This window comes from Neopelma chrysocephalum, unplaced genomic scaffold, assembly GCF_003984885.1.
Source record: "Neopelma chrysocephalum unplaced genomic scaffold, ASM398488v2 Primary Assembly neopelma1_26, whole genome shotgun sequence".
NCBI lineage: Eukaryota > Metazoa > Chordata > Aves > Passeriformes > Pipridae > Neopelma > Neopelma chrysocephalum.
In genome coordinates this window covers 20,362,274-20,380,440 of record NW_020897695.1, presented here as the reverse complement: position 1 = coordinate 20,380,440, position 18,167 = coordinate 20,362,274, and the positions used below count along the sequence as shown (strand labels likewise).

The 18,167-nt window shown below is 40.2% G+C and overlaps 1 protein-coding gene across 9 annotated transcripts in view; it reads left to right on the top strand.

Annotated features, from left to right (window-relative positions):
* HECW1 (HECT, C2 and WW domain containing E3 ubiquitin protein ligase 1) overlaps positions 1-18,167 on the top strand; it is a 265,996-nt gene that overhangs the window by 213,881 nt on the left and 33,948 nt on the right. For all 9 annotated transcript variants that reach the window (XR_003533038.1, XM_027675830.1, XM_027675827.1 and 6 more), the window contains 7 exons: positions 2,753-2,858; positions 3,060-3,156; positions 5,177-5,260; positions 6,268-6,377; positions 8,532-8,652; positions 10,033-10,146; positions 12,917-13,069. Coding sequence is in view for 8 of the 9 variants with exons in the window: in XM_027675830.1 (XP_027531631.1) it covers positions 2,753-2,858; positions 3,060-3,156; positions 5,177-5,260; positions 6,268-6,377; positions 8,532-8,652; positions 10,033-10,146; positions 12,917-13,069 (785 nt within the window). In the remaining variant the exon portion in view is untranslated. The remainder of the gene's footprint in view (positions 1-2,752; positions 2,859-3,059; positions 3,157-5,176; positions 5,261-6,267; positions 6,378-8,531; positions 8,653-10,032; positions 10,147-12,916; positions 13,070-18,167) is intronic.

Below are 18,167 nucleotides of genomic sequence, written 5' to 3'. Positions count from 1 at the left end.
GTTCAACCAGAACTGGGAAGAAGGGAGTGAAGGTTTCTTTTCAAGGGCACTTGACATGTTTCCTTTCAGAATTCTTGCTTTAGGAGAAATATGTCCAGGCACTGGAAAGTTAGCCAAAAGAAAAAAAAGTATATCAGGTGACATGAGCAAGGGGAGGAACTAGGCCCAGGCTGGGCAGAAGTACCATACAGTTCCCAGCTGATGAGCAAATACCAACTGGTGCTAATTTTTATGGCAGATGTGTTTAACTCCTCCGTTACTCATCCCTTTCTCCCTTTCTATCTTCTGATCAGTAAATCCATGTGTAGCAACAAGGGTATAGGATTTGTCTTTGTAAAGGATGAGTCAGAGATCACCCTTAAAAACAGGCTGTACACCCATGCAAATCTGTTCTACAAGGACCTGAGGAAGGGGCATCCTCACCTGATCTCCAGAGCTCCCTGGTAGTGAAGAAGCTGAGCACAACACAATGCCTTAGTACCATCCCACACACCCTCACTAGTACAACTGATCACAGGTCAGTGTGTGATTCTGACTGTGCTGCCTACAGACAGCCCAAGAAAAGGCTGCTCCCAGAAGGGCTTCATGCCCACTGTGGCAATGAATCATAGGGCACCTCTTGGACCTAAGCTTCCTCTTTCTTCCACAGCACAGAGTGAGTGCCATAATGGCCACAGAGTGCTTGTGAGGGGGAAGGTCACAGGGTGAAAGCTGCCTAAGCCTGAGCTAAACTTGCAGTGTCAGTTGGTCCATGGGGCTGTGAGAGGGACACAAGGGCAGAAGATGGGTGCAAGTGAAATCATAACTGAATGATGGAGCAAAGCATTCGCCATGCACTTTCACAGCAGTTTTGTGTTTTAAATTCCAGTATTTTTAATTAGAATTGTTAAGATTTTTCATTGTTTAACCTGTGTATTGATGCGGATCAAGTGCATTGATTGGTATCTTGTTGCACATAAACATTTTATGCTTTATGGGCTCCAAAAGGCAACTTGCCAGTCACATTTAGCTTCTCAGTTTTCATTTATATTCAGTTGGAAGACCTGGCATTTGGCCGTACCACTGAAAATGGGTTGGACCTGTTTGCTTGGATGCAGAACTAAGCATTTAAAATATTGGAGTCAGGGCAATTTCTTCCTGAAGTGGTTGCCATGTACTACAATTTGTGCAGTGAGAAAGGAGCAGCTATTAGCCCAGTAGAGTGGCAATTGGAATTCCTAATGCATCTTGTCCTGATACAGGCTGTACTTACACTGCAGTGACAGGAAAAGGGAGAATGTCTTTAAACTGAAAGAGGTTAGGTTTAGAGCAATGTATGGCCAGTCTTCGCGAACGAAGATTTTGGCAAAGGTCTTTTACCTTTCAAGCCTGCGCAAGGGATTTTTTAGGTGAGACACAGCATGCGCTGAACTGAGCCCACCCTTTAATCCTAAGGTTCATCTGCCGGGGCCAAGCGAGCTTGGACAATGGCAGTGAGGTCCTCAGGACGTAGGTTTGTTTAGAGTGACCTTCTCATAGATGGATGGCCTTACAGGGCTAACGAGCTCCATCTGCCCGGGAATCAAACCTGGGTCACAGCAGTGAGAGTGCTGCATCCTAACCACTAGGCCACCAGGGGTCCCTGGTTTAGAGCAAATGTTAGGAAAAAATTCATTACTATAAGGGCGGTGAGACACTGAAACAGGTTGCCCAGAGAAGTTGTGGATGTGCCATCCCTGGAAGTGCTTAAGACCAGGTTGGAGGGAGCCTGATCAATCTGGTCTAGAGAAAGTTGTCCCTGCCCGTGACAGAGGGGTTGGAACTAGATAATCTTTAAGGTCCCTTCCACCGCAAACCGTTCTATCATTCTTCTCTTGGGTTCACCATGGTCATAATCTGGAGGAAGATTAGAGGCAGGTGAGTTCCCCTCAGTTTGCACAAGTCCCCAAAGAGTTACCTAGCAATGCCTTACTGAAGATTGCCAGACCTCACTGTTTGGCTTTTAATATCCTCACGTAATATCCTCAAAACTTTTTTACCCATCTTTCAGTGTATCCGCCTTCCTGCTTCCCTTCACTAGATAGAATGTTTAGAACAGTGGCTTTCTTTAGGTACCTCAATTAAGGGGCAGTGATAAATTTCCTTCTTCCTATTCCTTTTATCAACTCTTTAGATTATGTTCTTTTTTTCAGTGTATACAATTCAAATTCTTTTTCTGGTTGTGCATGTTAGGCAACCTGCTTTTGGGATGATACAGCCTTTTTCTGTCCTGTAATCTACACAGATATACCTTCCTCATATTATTTCCAGTATTAAATTTCTCTTCAACAATGCTGAATGAACATGTTGCAGTGTTATTGGTTTTTTCTCTTTTCAAATTGACATGGCTGTAAAAACCTTGAAGTAAATGCAATTATGCTAGAACAAGAGACTATAATATTACAGAGATTTTATTTTCATTGAACCAGAGAACTCCATCACTGCAATACCTTCATTAGCTTGCATTTACTTCTGGATTCTGGTGCCTTCACTGCAGCATCAAAGAGGTGCGATAGGTGTGGATAATGGTGCACCTCCATTTGGAAGCACAGGATTACTTAGTTTTTTTTATTTGATTATAGTATAAAGCTATAATTTTCATGCATGCTTCCTGTCATTCAGTCAGCATCATGGACCATTCTGAAGGTCACAGAAGATAAGAAACCTTTTAACTGACTGATGTGCTAGCGCTGGTCAATTTTGGTCATTCTTTTCCTTTCCTCTGCTGTTCTAGGCCTCTGAAGTCTCTCGAAACAGAGGAGTCACCCTGTTGGCCAGACCAGGCAATAGTCTCGTAACAGCTATTCGAAACCAGCACCATCACGAGGCATTACCTCTGGGTAAGCCAATTTTCTCTTTTCTTCTCAAAGCAGTGCTCACAAAAGTGCTTTTTAGAACTTCTCATCAACCACACATACTGCTTCATGTTGCCCTATGCCTCACTGGCAGCGAGGTCAGTGTGCCCCTGCAGAATAATGGTGATGTGACCGGGCCCCCTCGAAGGTAAATAAAGCCTCGGGTTTGTTTCTTTCCTTTTCCAGCTTACAATGACAAGATTGTTGCATTTTTACGCCAACCCAACATTTTTGAGATGCTGCAGGAGCGTCAGCCCAGCTTGGCCAGAAACCATGCACTCAGGTACCACTTTTTTTCCAGACTGCTGAAACCAAGTTCCAGGAAAGATTTCTTGTAGTGGAGAAAACCAAATTCTAGTAACTGTGGTACAAAAGATGAACTTGGGCTCCGTGTGGAACTGTCGCCATTAAAGAGTAGGTGTGGACCACTAGGATCCATGTAGTTACTATAGTTATTTTCCACAGACATTCAAGAAGTAGGAAGAACCAAAATAACTATAGGCAAATAGTGGCATATCTAGTCTCTATTCCAAGTATTACTGAATGGCAGAAACTCTGTCCTCACCTACAATTATCACTTTGCTATTCAGAAGATAGAATTATAATTATATTTGGGTGGAAGTCAGCAGCAAAACTCCAGTAACTCCAGCAGAACCAGGGATTTTACTTCATGGTTGGATTTAAACCCATATCATGGACATAGTCACCCTAGATTTTATAAATAAAAAGGAGCATTATTATGCTCCTGTATTGTACTCCTGTCTTTAATCTTTTTCACTTGACTTAATGGTAGTCCTTTCCAAAGTAGTTAAATTGTATCTTTCTTTTTTTATACCTGTTCTTTCATATTAGATTTTTTCAAAAATGAAAAAAGCAGAACCAATTGCCAGTACAATTTAAACTCATTCGAATTCCAAAGTTTGAATTAATTGTTTTGGCCAAGAACTTAAGCTGGTGTTAATCAGTCTCAGCAATGCCGGTATGTACCAGCTAAGAGTTTGACCAAGATTTTAGTTTGTACTGTGCAGTAAGAAGCACGACTGCAGGATTGCTGAAGAAGGGAAGGAGTTCCTTCAAGTTCCTGCAGTGCAGAAAGTTCTGCTGGTAGCCTTACTGACACGTTGTTTACCTGTGAGGGCCAGACAAAGAGTTCTTTGGGTGTAAGGATTAAACTTCCCTCCTGGAGGAATTGATACATTCAAATAAAATGAGAGAGACAGAATGAAAAACGCACTCAGTATTTAGGATGTACATTTCTGTAACTGAGAATTTTTTATCTTCACCATCAAATTATTCCAGGCTATTTTTTTTTTTCTCAACTGTAGTTTGAATTCTCATTTCCCAGAGAACAGACGATGCTTTTATCTCCTTCTGAGCAGAGGAAAAAATTGACTAGTAATAAGGACTAGACAGCTTAGCCAGTATGTAATGAGATTTGTAACAGGATATTGAGCCCCTTGCCTCCAGGTCATTGCCTGTGATTATACTTTGGGTCAGGAGTGATCCCAATCTACTGTCTAATGCTCATACAGCAGGTATTTACCAAACTCCTAGGAGGCAAATGCCTATCTTTTACAGAGCTTGATTCTGCAACACATTGCAGCCCCACCCAGCAAGGTACTAAAGCACATCCTTGTCTTGAGGTAGAATATTTTGACTTGATACTAGAATAAATATATTTGGACACTGCAACACTTTAGAAACACACTGACAGGCTGGGGTGTAGATATGTATCTTCCATAATCCTAGTCTTCTGGTAGGATCCTATCCTATGTTTCCCACTTGTTATTAGCAAAATGTATAATTTTACACATGTAACATATGTTTACACTGTATAATCTCTGTGTGATCAATTCATATCAAGTATACGTTAGAGAGTTATTTGCCAGATAAAACTGATGGAAGGAAAGGAAGTGGTATTATTGAAAATTCTGTTAACAAAAGGTGGTATGTTGTAGACTTAAACAGAAAGTCTGCTGTTGGTGACCTGAGTTATACACATGAACTTGGAGGACTAAGAATCATTCTGCTTTCTAAAATACAGAACAAAATCTCTTGCTTTTGGGTCAGTGAACTGAGTGACAGGAGTAGATTTTTTTTTTTTTGCAGGCTTATGTTAGTAAGATTAGAAAATGAATCAGGCATATAAGATGTTTGCCATTTTTGTAAGGAAATAAACAGGAACTGGCAAAATACCAAGGAATAACAACTCTATGCATAGTTCATGCCGTGATAATGGCATGGGGTTTTTCTGTTTCTTTTTTTCTTTCTTCTCTTCTCAATAATATCCCTTATGTTTACAGGGAGAAGATCCATTACATTCGGACAGAGGGTACACATGGGCTTGAGAAATTGTCCTGTGATGCAGATTTAGTAATTCTGCTGAGGTAATCAATTTGATCAATAGCATGATGTCTTTACTTACAGTACCGGAGAAGCTATTTGGCTCTTTCTCAGCATAATTGAAAAGATTTTGTTAAATCAGGTCATACTGACAGCCATCCAGAATAATTCAGCCATAGTATATCTGCCAATTTGTACTTCCTGGAAGGAAGCATCCATCAGTACAGTAAACTCCATCCCAGTCAGCTCAGTCAGTATAGCTGTTACCATCAGGTAGCAGATAAAAAAGAATCAGATCAAAATGTTTCCTTTTAATGGAAAAAAAATCTTGTTTCTTTTTTTAAAAAGAAAAAGAAAAGGGAAAAAAAACCCTGTCTTTCTCAGTACAATAATGTAGCTGTTCGTGAAATTGCTACTTTTACTGCAGCAGTGCTGCCCACACATGCATGAAACCTCAATGTACAGTGAGCGTTGCCTGGGTAATGTAGATAAGGCTTCAGTTTTTATTGGAACCAGAGAGCTTGGTCTTTAGGTCCTAGCTACTTTTCAACAGCACAGATAAGGACTTATTTCATTGTTTTGCTCTTACATGGAGAATGTTGCATAACCCAGGTGGTTGTGGTATGCTGTAATAGCACTGCTTAATGCTAGAAGTTTACAACTTATTCCCATCAACTTAATTTGAACAGTCGAAGCACTGAGCTGTATGAAAGTGTACGACCCAAGAAAAAAAGCCTGGGAGACAGATGTGTGTATCTTTACCTCTCCCTGCTAACGTGTTGGAGGTGCTCCTGTTTAGAACATAGCCTCACATCTTTGCTCTCTGTTAGTAGGCTGAGCCACTGTTAGCATAAAACATCTAATAACATTCATTTTGTTCTTCGTTACTGGTGACTGGGCCATATTTGGGAAACCTGTGGATTTTTTGAATCCATGAATTCAGAGATGCACCCAAACTTATGAAATAGTGGACTTGCACCATTATGCATATTTACATTCCTTCATGTGCTGAATGTTAACCAAATCTCTCCCTGTGACTTTCTCCATGCAGCCTTTTTGAAGAGGATATTATGTCCTACATACCACTGCAGGCTGCCTTCCATCCTGGTTACAGTTTCTCTCCTCGCTGCTCACCCTGTTCATCACCCCAAAATTCCCCAGGTAAGGAGGTTGGGAAATAAAGACAAAATCTTGCATTTGTGGTATTTCTCCTAGTAAATAATAAATGGCAAATTCAGAGCCAGTATCAGCTGCCAGCTTACTAATTCCAGGGACCATTCCAAATATGACCCAACTGCTTTTTTGTTGGATCAGTTACCGGTGCTCCTATATATCTGTTGAAATTTTAGTGGTAGATGAAACACAGGGATGAGAAGTTGTCCAAATAAAAGAAGGTATTTTCCTGCTTTTGATGTAGTTGGAAAGGATTAGGATAAGAGAATGATGTACTCCTAGCATAACTCATTGACATGGAAGCACATTCATATTATGTGACAGGAGCAAAGAGCATCTTCCAAATTAAAGGTGTATTGCAATACTTCAGTACCCCTGTAAAGTTCAGTCTCCTCTGCTCAGTGTTATGAAAACTTCTCTTCTTCCCAAGGCACGTCTGTTTTAGGACCTGGTGGGATCATCTTCGTCATCTAGTCTGACCTCCCGTGTTGAGCCCATTAACTTAGGTTTGACAGGAAACATTTTTTCCAAAAAGACATGCTGTCTGAGAAGGTTATTTCCAGCTGTGCTGTGTCTCTGTAGTTATTGTTTATGCTATAGAAATTTGAGAAGCTAATGTCTCCCTTTTGCCAAGATATACAGCCCCCACCACGGTCTCACCGCGTGGCTGTGTCCAGTGGCCATTTTGAGAGAATCGACAGCAATGTGATCTGAAGAAATCCATTTTTGACTGAGCTTCTTTAAACATTCATTTAAATTATCTAATTTCAAACAAAATTAATGGACAAGAGAAATTCAAATATTGGATGTGGCTGTGGAAAATTAAAAGATTTTTTGATGCAAAGAAGTTAAGTGCTGAACCCCTGTCTATAGGAGGACAGTGTTCTGTCAGAATGTCTTGTTCATATTGATGAGTTTTACCACCATTGTTAATACAGTTCCCCTCCTCCACATCAGGACAAAAATCTTAACTATTTGGCACAAATGTGGCTTAGGAGACTGTTAAAAGATCTGCTCTGATCTCTACCTGGTCTTGTGAAAACATTCATTCCTGGCAACATACTGTCTGCTTGCTTATTTTTGTCACTGGTTTTAGAGCCCAGGAGAACACCCATTCTCTTATGTCCTGGTGGAAGGGGTGTGGGGGGAAATTCTAGCAGAAGAAAGAGGTTTCAGAAGAGATTCTCTTTGCACTGTGTGTAAATATGCCTTTCTGTTTTACTAGCAGAGACAGTTAGTAATGTCCTTCCATCCTGGTAACCACGATACATTGGGCTCCCACTAAGAGTGATGATTTTTTTAACTTCCTGTGGAGCATTTGCTGACAGATTTCTCATCAAAGGTCTTGTTCTTATTGTCTTCTGTAGTGAGATAGAGAAATGGGATTTCATGGATCCATTCTTTCACCCTTTATGGCATGGCACTTGTTTATAGAAAAGGAATAATCAGATACTTTGAGAATGCAGCCTTCAATACAAAGCTGGTCCCAAACTGCTAAAAAAATCTGTTGTGTGTGTGAATCATAATAGGGAAATTTAGAATTTCTTACTGACAGATATTCTTCTTGATTCCACAAAGGGGTTTGGTGTTGATAGCTGGAAGTGTTTAATATACAGTCAGATTAACGCAGAGGAAACCCGATTCCCAGCTTGTCTAGGGTTCTAGGCTACAGTGAGAAGCATTGCTCTGAGTTCCAGAGGTTTAATCCTGCCAAGGAAGGAGATCGCCTATACAGTGCAGAGGAGAGAGATCTCTTAAAAGTGAAAAAGGGAAAGACAACCTAAATGCCACTGACCATGAGTGGCAGTAATGCATGTCAGTCTTTCTCATGCCTTTCTGATCCTTGAATTTCCGTTGAGATCAATCACAGTTAAAGGCTGAGGCAACACAAGGCACACACAAGGTGAGCTTAACAGTTCTTTTAGTGAAGAGGGTGCAGTCCCTGGAAGTCATTGCAATCAATGAATTATAGGAATTTACAACTCCATTGATGCCAGAACAAAAATAATCCTGCGTACACTGTATACCTTTAAAAAGTTCCTATCAAATTTATTAGCCAGTTCTGTCTGGAAACATAAGCTGCATGATTTGGAAAACTGTAAAGCCCCTTACACCTTACAATGCTGTTCATTTTCACTCCAGGGCTGCAGAGAGCAAGTGCAAGAGCACCTTCTCCATACAGGAGGGACTTTGAAGCCAAGCTGCGCAATTTCTATCGAAAACTTGAAGCCAAAGGGTATGGGCAAGGTCCAGGTAAAATTAAGTGAGTATTACAACAAATCACTTAAATAGTCTAACACAGTATAGCTTTGTTTTTTATCATTATTCGTTAAGACGGTGATAGGGAATGGAAAAGACACTGGAGATTGTATTTTGTACATGAACCACCAGGGCAGGATAAGATCTGCAAAAAAGTGACCTTCAAGAGGCTTTTATGTGGAGGTTTTATTTCTTATAGATTCAAATTCTCTCACACTCCCATTTCCTACCTATTTAATATGGATGTCAAATACCTATGATTTGCTAGTAGGAGAATCATCTGTTTAGGCAAACGTCCACCACATATTAGCAACAGCTACATAATTGTAATGATGGAATGACTCTAAATTCGTTGCATCTACATACCAGTATAACTCAGGACCAGAATATGACCCTGAAAAACTTAGTCTGTACATGCAGGTTTAACTTCCCATCGTTCTTTGTGTCAGTAGCCCTCCTGGATTTGAACTAGAGAGATTTCTGCCACTCTTCTTGTATTTTGGGGATCTCTGTGATTTGGTTGTGGAGTTTGTTTTCCAGACATCTTGTTAGTTGGCTTTTGAGTCTGTACTTACTTGTGCTCAGTCTAGTTATCCAACTTCAGCAAAGGACTGTGTGTTTCTAAGGTATTTCCTGGGCATCTGGTTGAATTTGTGCATCAGGTTGGCTTCCTACCAAATGACATCTGTTGTGGGAAAAAAAAGTATGAAGCCAAGAAATTTATTCAGGCAAACATCATCATCAAAATAATTTTACAGAGTTCAGGAGTCCTAGCTGGTGGTTACCATCTTTGGTGTCCTCCTAAGTGGGTCCAAGGCAGACATGAAATATATTTTTGAAGGTCTGCTTTAAAATGTCCATGAACATATGAACAAGAAGGATTTCTTGCACAGGTGGTGTTTAAAAGTACTATTCATTAAGTTGTTTGAGAGCTTTGTAGGAGAGTGAGAGATGTGTTGTATAAACAGAGGCTGATACTCCCTTTGCTTCCCCTGCTACAGAAGCAGTATTTCCATGGACGTTCTCTGGATTAAATCCAGAAAGTGTTTGGGGCCAATTCCAGGTAGCTGTGACCTCTATACACAGGAAACTCACAGCCCTCTCTACCATATTTTGTACACAGAGTTGTTGCAGAGAGTCTTAGCAACACTTTGAACCTAATCACGGCATTGTGAAGAAATTCATCTTTGAGGCACACAGAAAAGCCTAATGAAACAACCCACTGAAAACCCATAATGGTCAAATAGCACATGCACCGGCAGATGCAATTTTATTGCATTCTCTGAGAACAAATGTCTCTCTTTAGCAGCTCTTGTTTACCTTCAGCCTCACAAGTTCACACAAGACTCAGTCATTAGATCTTTATTTCTGCCTCCCTTTGCAGGTTAATTATACGGCGTGACCACTTGCTGGAAGGCACCTTCAACCAGGTAATGGCATATTCACGCAAGGAGCTCCAGCGGAACAAACTCTACGTCACGTTTGTTGGCGAGGAAGGGTAGGGAACCACAAAATGCTCTCAGTTTTGAAGTAGCTGTTATGTTGCAAAACACTGAGTTGACTAAGGCTGAGTTTCTCTTGTTATGTAATGTTTCTTTGGTTTTGTTTTGCCTCTGATTCATCTTAACTCAAACATTTTTTAAAAATAACAACAACAATAATGCTTCATTTTCCTATAAAACCTTCCATCTAGATGTCTAAAAGTGACAATTGCAGTGGTTAAATCTAATGTCATCTATTGCCATAGGTGTTTTGACTGGCTGGAAGGAAAAACACAACCACGGGCCAATGTTTACACACTGAATCAGTCTCAGGACTATAATTAGAGACCAGACCTTTATCCACTTTGTTACTCTAACTCTTCACAATGGATCTGGTTTTGCTTCAAAAAATTTTGCTTTGCATGCCACCTAATGATCATTTGTTATCCATATGTGGATTTCTTGTTTCTGGCTGAAGTAAGAAAATGAATGCCATTTAGTTGTTACAGTTTAATTCACCCAGTTGGAAGGTGGAAGGAACAGAAGTCTCTTGAGAAGGCCTTTTCTTAGGAAACTTTCTACTAGTCTTACAAATCCTAAAATGTGAACAGAACCTTTCAAAGCCACGGTGGCTCACCTCAAAAGCTACATTGTATTTGAGGCTTAATTGATACACTTTTATAATGGAAAGACCATTGTGCATGTTTCCAGTGTTCCATATAACAAAGTCATGAAATTGTATTTCAGTAGCTTTGCATGTAAAGTTTCTTTTTTTTTCAAAACCACATGGATAGGATTTCAGTTCCAAAGGCACCGGAACAGTAAGGTTCTCAGGCAGCTCTTGGGATGTCCAGCAATTGCTGACACTATCAGCTCTGAGGTGACATGTCAAATGAAGGGCTTCTGGCAAGCTGAGCTTGTCTGGGGATGTGTTAGGTCCAGTGGAGAACAGAAGTCAACAATTTCAAAGAGAGTAACTCAGTGACCTCAGTATCAGGGGATTTTTTCGTTCTTACTTTTTATGCTCCATGGATTCAGCATTATTTAACAGAGCTCGTCTTTCACAGCTGGTTTTGCCTCTGGCTTGCAAGTAAAGCATAAACACATAGTACACCTCAGTCTGTGTTTTCAAAATAGTGTTCTAGTATGCTAACACTGGCCAAAGTCATGTTTACCGCACATCTCTAATAACTTTTACTGTGTGTGGCATGGTGTCCTCAGGAGAAATTAAATACCCATTTGATTTGCAAATTCAATCATTCTTCACTGATTCATTTACATCTGAAGATACATTCCTCCAGGGTTTCTGCTGCTTAGTGCTAATATACATTCTGCTGGAGGGACTCCAAGATACCAATTCCCTACTGAAAAGAGGAATTGATACTGTATGGCCATGTGATGCTGTATGGCCACAGCTTCCCACATGTTTCAAAGCTAAAAGGACATTGAAAATTAAGGTTTTATGATGAGTTAATGTGTTGGCCAGAAATGCAATACCTGGTCTCCCCTTGAAGATTTTTTGTGTTGCTTATACTTCTTTGCTCCAAACATCATAAGGCTTTGCCCAGTATTTTGATGTCCACTGAACCAGATCTGTTCCATGGTTGGCACTAGTGGATCATGTGGGCTTATTACCATCCTTTTTTGCTGTTATGGCTTTGGTCTCACCATATGATAGTGGAGCTAAAGCTCCTCAAAAAGAGAAGTACTGAATCTCCAGATGTAAAACAGAGGAGGATGGGCCTGCTTGCCCTTTATCATCTTTCTAGTTGCACAAGTCAGTCATTCAACCCCTTGCACCTAGGTTTCTGTAACTTCAAATATAGTACAGAGCATTCTGATCCAGCTGCAGAGCTTTCCACTTACTTTACATTTGTTAGGTAGAAGTAGTAGTGTCCACCTCAGAAAATCTTTCAGCACAGGACATGTGGCTACAAATCATTTCTTCATATTGCTACATGTAGGTTTATTTTAGATTGAAAAACTTACCTACCAGTATTAGAGAATGACCTGTTTTTAATAAATACATCACAGATGGGTTTAATGCGCTATGCATTTGTGAAACTTTGTCTTGTTTTGCTTTTTTTCCCCCAAGTTCATGTAATTGGAAACAGCTTGATCTAAAAGTTGAGTTTAAAAAATAAAAGGAAAAAAGATGACTCTCTGTAGAACAAATTCATGCAACAGCAAAGCACAGCTGAAGGTGTACCACATGAAAGTATCAGAAAAGAAGAGCTTGGACAGAACAACTCAGGAATCATCATTTTATCTTGAGACACAGTTCTGTTGGGACTTGGTCTTGCTCAGCATACACATATACCTATAGCTAAGAAGGCATCCTTGGGGCTAGGTTTCACTACATCTGCATGTAGGAGAGTAAGAGCAATTTCTGCTTCAGTCCAGGCTGTTTGGTCTGTGAACCCAAGTGTTCATAGGCAGTTCAAACCCTCTCACAAAAAATCTAGCCCCCTGCTAGCCACATAGCTGAGGCAAGGCTGAGCTTTGTACCTTCGATTTGTTAAGCCCTGGGAACAAAGGAAAACAAACTAAATAAGGGATGTGTTCCAGTTATGATGCCTCCCAGGTCAACCTGGATATTGGTGAAATTTCAGCATCATGACTTGTTCAGGACTCAGGATCAAGTTTTAAGAGGAGAGATATACCATGTTAGAAACACTTGACTGTACAGGCTGCTGTGCTAAGACAGCAACCAGTGTAGGCAAACCCAGGAAACTCACTGAAATGGTAAGGAGCCTCATTTTATCTTTTCTATCTTTTCCTTTCCAGGTTGGACTACAGTGGCCCCTCCCGAGAATTCTTCTTCCTTCTGTCTCAGGAGCTCTTCAATCCTTATTATGGGCTGTTTGAGTATTCAGCCAATGACACTTACACTGTACAGATCAGCCCCATGTCTGCCTTTGTTGAAAATCACCTGGAATGGTAAGAACATTTTATTCAGACTTGAACAATCATTTCAGAGCATTAAAAAAATGGGAAAGCAAAACAAAAGCTGCCAGTTTGGACTAGACTACCTATAAATATTGCTTCTATTGGGAAGAAGTGGAAAGTAGTTTGTGAAGAGGAAGAGAGGGAGTTAAGTGTAAATACAAGAGCAAGCTCTGAAAAAGGAGTTGTAATGAGGTACTGCTATTAAAATGTCCTGCTCACATTACCTGGGATTTAATGTTTGTGTACTTCTGTGTGAATGTGAAAAGGACAGGGAAAAGAGCTCTGCTTAATGCAGCCCTCATGTCCTTGGTCCCTTTCTAAGAACAGTAAGTATGGTCTTTCTGTACATCAAGAAGCACTGTGCTTGGAAGCTATATATTGTTCTCTAAGAGCCACGTTGCTGCTCTGTACCTACCACAGGCCTTAAAAAAAGGTCCAGTGAAAGCAGCTTACCTTTTCTTCCCTGACAGACTGTCCCTATTTGTGTGGGGCAAGGCCAGCGGAGTGAGCAGGTACTTTGCCTCACCAAGTATACGTGCAAACAAACAAATTGCTGATCTTGTTTCTTTATCAAAAATTCTGAAAACATATTTTGTTCTCCTCATTTTTTCTATCTGCCTCCAGATCTGTCTGTCTTTGGGAGTTGTTTTCACTTTGATAGTTTCAGATGTGGTTCAGCAAAGCATGGGCTGCAAGCCCTGGGTGTCGTTTGATCCCTTGTGGGATTTCGTTGTGTCAAAGAAGCACTGCCACGTGTGTTTGTTCCTATGATGTTTTTTTTTGTCAACCCCACTGACTTCTTTCAGAGCTCCTTTTTTAAAATGGAGGGCAGTTCAGGCCCTTTTTAAATTGCAAATGGTACATGTCCCTTTATTCTTGTAAACAGATCCTCCTATGCTTGGCTTGCAGTGGGCAGGAGATAAAGAACAGTTGTACTGTCATGTCTGTTAAGGCTGAAGGAGAAAAAAGAATGTTTCTTAGGACTAGCATGGTCTCTGAATTGTTGGGGTTTTTTTTGTATTATCACTTCCAGCAGTGGAGCATTATGCTAACAATGATCCTTGCATTACAGTGTTTCTCTACTGACATGAGCAGGAAGAGAGCTGCTTAGTTCTTACAGCTTGTCCACCTCCTACTACAATCCTGTTCATTAGACATTATGTGGTGCCTTCCCAGTTTTCAAGAAGAAATATAGTCTGACCTTTTTTCATCTTACCAGACTGCATGGGTAAACTTTTGATTTAGGAGGCCGTTATTTGTGGAGATGTATTTTGATTTCAGCGCAGAGGACCACTTAGGCTGGCGCAAACCCAAGATCATTCTGCCCACATTGCGAGCAAACTGAATGCAGGCCTCTGTCTCCGGAAATGGTGTTGCCATGTTATCTCAGCAGTGGTTGAAATAGGCCCTTACTCTTATGTGTTATAAACACTGTCATTGCAGAGAGTTCAGCTGCAATTTTCTTAAGTGATAAATTCTATTGCAAAAAATATATAGTTTGTTTGATCCCTTCATTTTGTCCTTCTGTTCATTGAGAGGTTTCAGCATGAAAGGGGCAGATTTTTAAATGTATCCTGGGCTTATAGAACAGCAGAAAGATATCTAATATGATTTTCTCTAGCAGTTAGCATTTAACTCAGAAATCAGCAACAGTTAGACACTTGGGATATTTCTCCATCTACACATATCGGCTTCTTGCATACAAATGTTATTTGGCCTTTGGGCATTTTTGGTTTTCTTTTTTTAAGAAAGATAAGTCTTTTGTCCTGCAGAAAGAAATAAATGCTATGAATGAAGAGATTTGCACATAAAGTATTGTAAATAGGGCAAGATTGCAGAACCCAAGGGAAAGATAAGCAATCCAGTGAGTACTTGGAAATATTTCTTCAACCTGTTATGGAAATAATTGGCTGAGACCAGCATTTTGTAATTAGCCCAATAGGTTTCATGATTGGGTTGCAGATATCTAGACATTCTAAATGTTGTTATGCTTATCTGTGTGACTGATCTCAGCTGTTCATGTATAACCCTGCAGTACTGTATTCAGAAGTTTGTGCGGCCAGTAGGATTTGGACCAGGCTTTTTAAAACTCAGAGTAAGACTCTCCCATAAAGGCTTTGTAGGCTAACTTCTCCAATGGCACTGTACTAATGTGCTTGACATTGTTTGTTCACGAGGAATGGGGTTTTATGATTTTCTCAGTCTTTCTCCAACTTCATTCTCATCAAAGTCAGTGCTATAACTTCTGTTTCTCAGATTTACTTGTTGATGTGATTCCAGCAGAGCCTACTCCCACCTCTAACAAACAAAAAATAAAGATTATCTTCCAGTTCTCAAATCTGTTATGAAGCACCAGTTAACACAGATGAAACAGTTTAAGAGTTCCAGGGTCACAGAAAATTAATATTCATAGTCTTTTCAAAGCTTGAAGTCTGATGTCAGTCATGAAAACCACACAATCGCAATTGGTTTAGATTTGCAGATTTCTTCAACTGTATGCTTTTTGGTGCTTGGGGGCTTATCATTTATGTGAAATCTACCCTTGGCATGTATTTCTGCAAGAATGGCTATATTAAGAAGCAGGACTAGCAAAAAAATTCCCTCAAAATTATTTTACATTTTCTCTTTCTTAAGAAAACAATGGTGAGTTTGAGATAAATACAACAAAATGCAAAGACGTGGAGTTTTGTTCATATTGGCAGAATTGAGAAATACACTGCTCTTTTTCCCCTGGCCTAAAAGTTACTGTTCTGCCCCTTTTAATGGCTTATTTCATGTTTTGCCCTTTGTACGAACAGCATTCTGAGTCCAAAATGAGCACATCAAAGCACAGAGTAGTTGTATGTATGCCAAGTTATGAAAGAGACATAATGACTGGAAAATATTTCTCATTTATGGAGAAACTGAGATTTAACACCTTTCCTGCAAGCTTCCATTGAGTAAGACTTTTTCCTTCAGTTAACATATGTGCATGCTGAACACACAAAATATAAGAGATCACACACTTTTAAAGTTAAAAAAATATTTTAAATCCCCATTTATCTGAAAGGACACTGTTATAACTCTCTAGACCAAATAAGTTTGGTGATACACATTTTTATCTGCATAGTACAGGATGTACCTGAAGCTTGTAGCCTGAAGAGCTGCTTTTAATCCATGCAGGTAATGAGCCATTCTATCTGATCTAGGTAATCTATCTAGCTTTTCACCTGGATATTTGAAAAAATCTTCTAAAATACACCCCCACTTAAGATAGTTTGCCCTTCTCCAAGTAAGTGGGCAAAATATTGTGCCAGCTGCTATCTATTATTTCAGTGAAAAGAGTACGGTTTTGCCCCAAAACAAGATTCATGTCTTTGCACTTGGTCAGGTGTTTTGAACTACTGAAATAGGGTGAGCCACTGAAGAATCCTTCTCAAGTTTTGGTCAATTTGCTGGGATATGGAGTGGTGGGGAATATTAAATGTTTCTATCACAACCTCATGAGGCTGAGGTCACTTGGTCTGTTCAGCCTGGAGGAGACTGAGGGGAGACCTCATTGCAGTGTATAACTTCCTCACAAGGTGAAGCTGAGGGGCAGGCACTGATCTCTTCTCTGTGGTGACCAGAATCCAAGAGAATGTCATGAAGTTTGTCAGGAGAGGTTTGGGTTGGATATTAGGAAAAGGCCCTTCACCTAGAGGGTGGTTGGGCACTGGAACAGTCTCCCCAGGGAACTGGTCACAGCACCAAGCCTGGCAGAGTTCAAGAAGCATTTGGACAATGCTCTTAGGCACATGGTGTGACTCTTGGGGATGTCCTGTGCAGGGCCAGGAGTTGGAGTCGATGACCCTTGTGGGTCCCCTCCAACTCAGCATATTCTGTGAGTGTATGAAAGTTGGAGCTGTGATATTCAGTACAGTTCCACAATGCTGAATTCCTACATACTAATAAATGACTCCAAATCGCTTGCCAAATTGGCTTCTCACTTTCCTCCCTGATAACAGTTCTTTGAAAGACTGCAGATGGACTTTGAGTTCCCGAAGCATTGAAGCCCTGGGGTCCAGGATGACTAGTATTAGCAGATATACAAAGATACTTTTTTACTGAAGTGAAAAAGGTTTCTGTCTCTGATTTGAACTACTAACATTGGATTGAATACTGTAGTTCTCTTTTTCACCAAAAGTCAGTAAATAATAAAAGATTTGTTGGGTAGATCAACTCTGAGGAAATATGTTTGTAAATTCTGGAACTAAAATGCCTAGTTTCAGAGTTTGCATAGTCTCAGATTTTCATGTGGCTTACTGGTTATTCTCCCTGTCTTCATGGTGCATTTTCAAGAGGTCTAGAAAGTGGCTGGCACCTTTTCCTTGCATATCATTCATTCTGTATTGTAATAAAATGACTTACCTAATCATTCTGTGATACACTGTGGTTTTCCTCAGGTCTATACTTTGCCTATCATTTTCCATATTATTTCGCTACTCAGCTCTAGGTAAGCAAGGTGGTAAACTGAATGTTTGTTTCTATGATAGTTTCTGTATCATCTTCACCAAACCTGAAGAGTATTATTTTTGTGCTGTTTCATTGTTCACATGGCTGCCATTTTCATATGTTATTATTTGGCTATCATCGTAATATCACTTAAGAAGTTCTGCTTCTTAGTATAAATCAGTTCTCAGTGTTTTCTCGTGAACTTCCCCTCACTGCTATGAGTACTTCATCTGACAATGACAACAAAAGTACCATTGTTTTTTGGTTCACAAAACATTGTGTTCACACTCTGCTGTCAGGTGGAAATCCAATGTTTCTTTTTCATGTCTTCTGAGTGGGCCAGAGTTTTTTATAACAGCAGTCCTGCCCCAAGGAGTAGCACAGTAAGATAATGTAATACACTCTTTTTTGAGAGACAGTTCTGTACTCATGTCACAGTCATCTGCACCAGACTTTTTGTCTCCAGATCACTTGCCTGTTCTTTTATCTGACTTGCTCCAGCAATCCATGTCACCTCATCTGCTTTTGAATTTTTGGTCCATTGGATGTTTGTAAATGTAAAACCAAAGCCAGAAATGTGAAAAGAAGCCCACTCTCTGCATAAAAGGCCAAATGG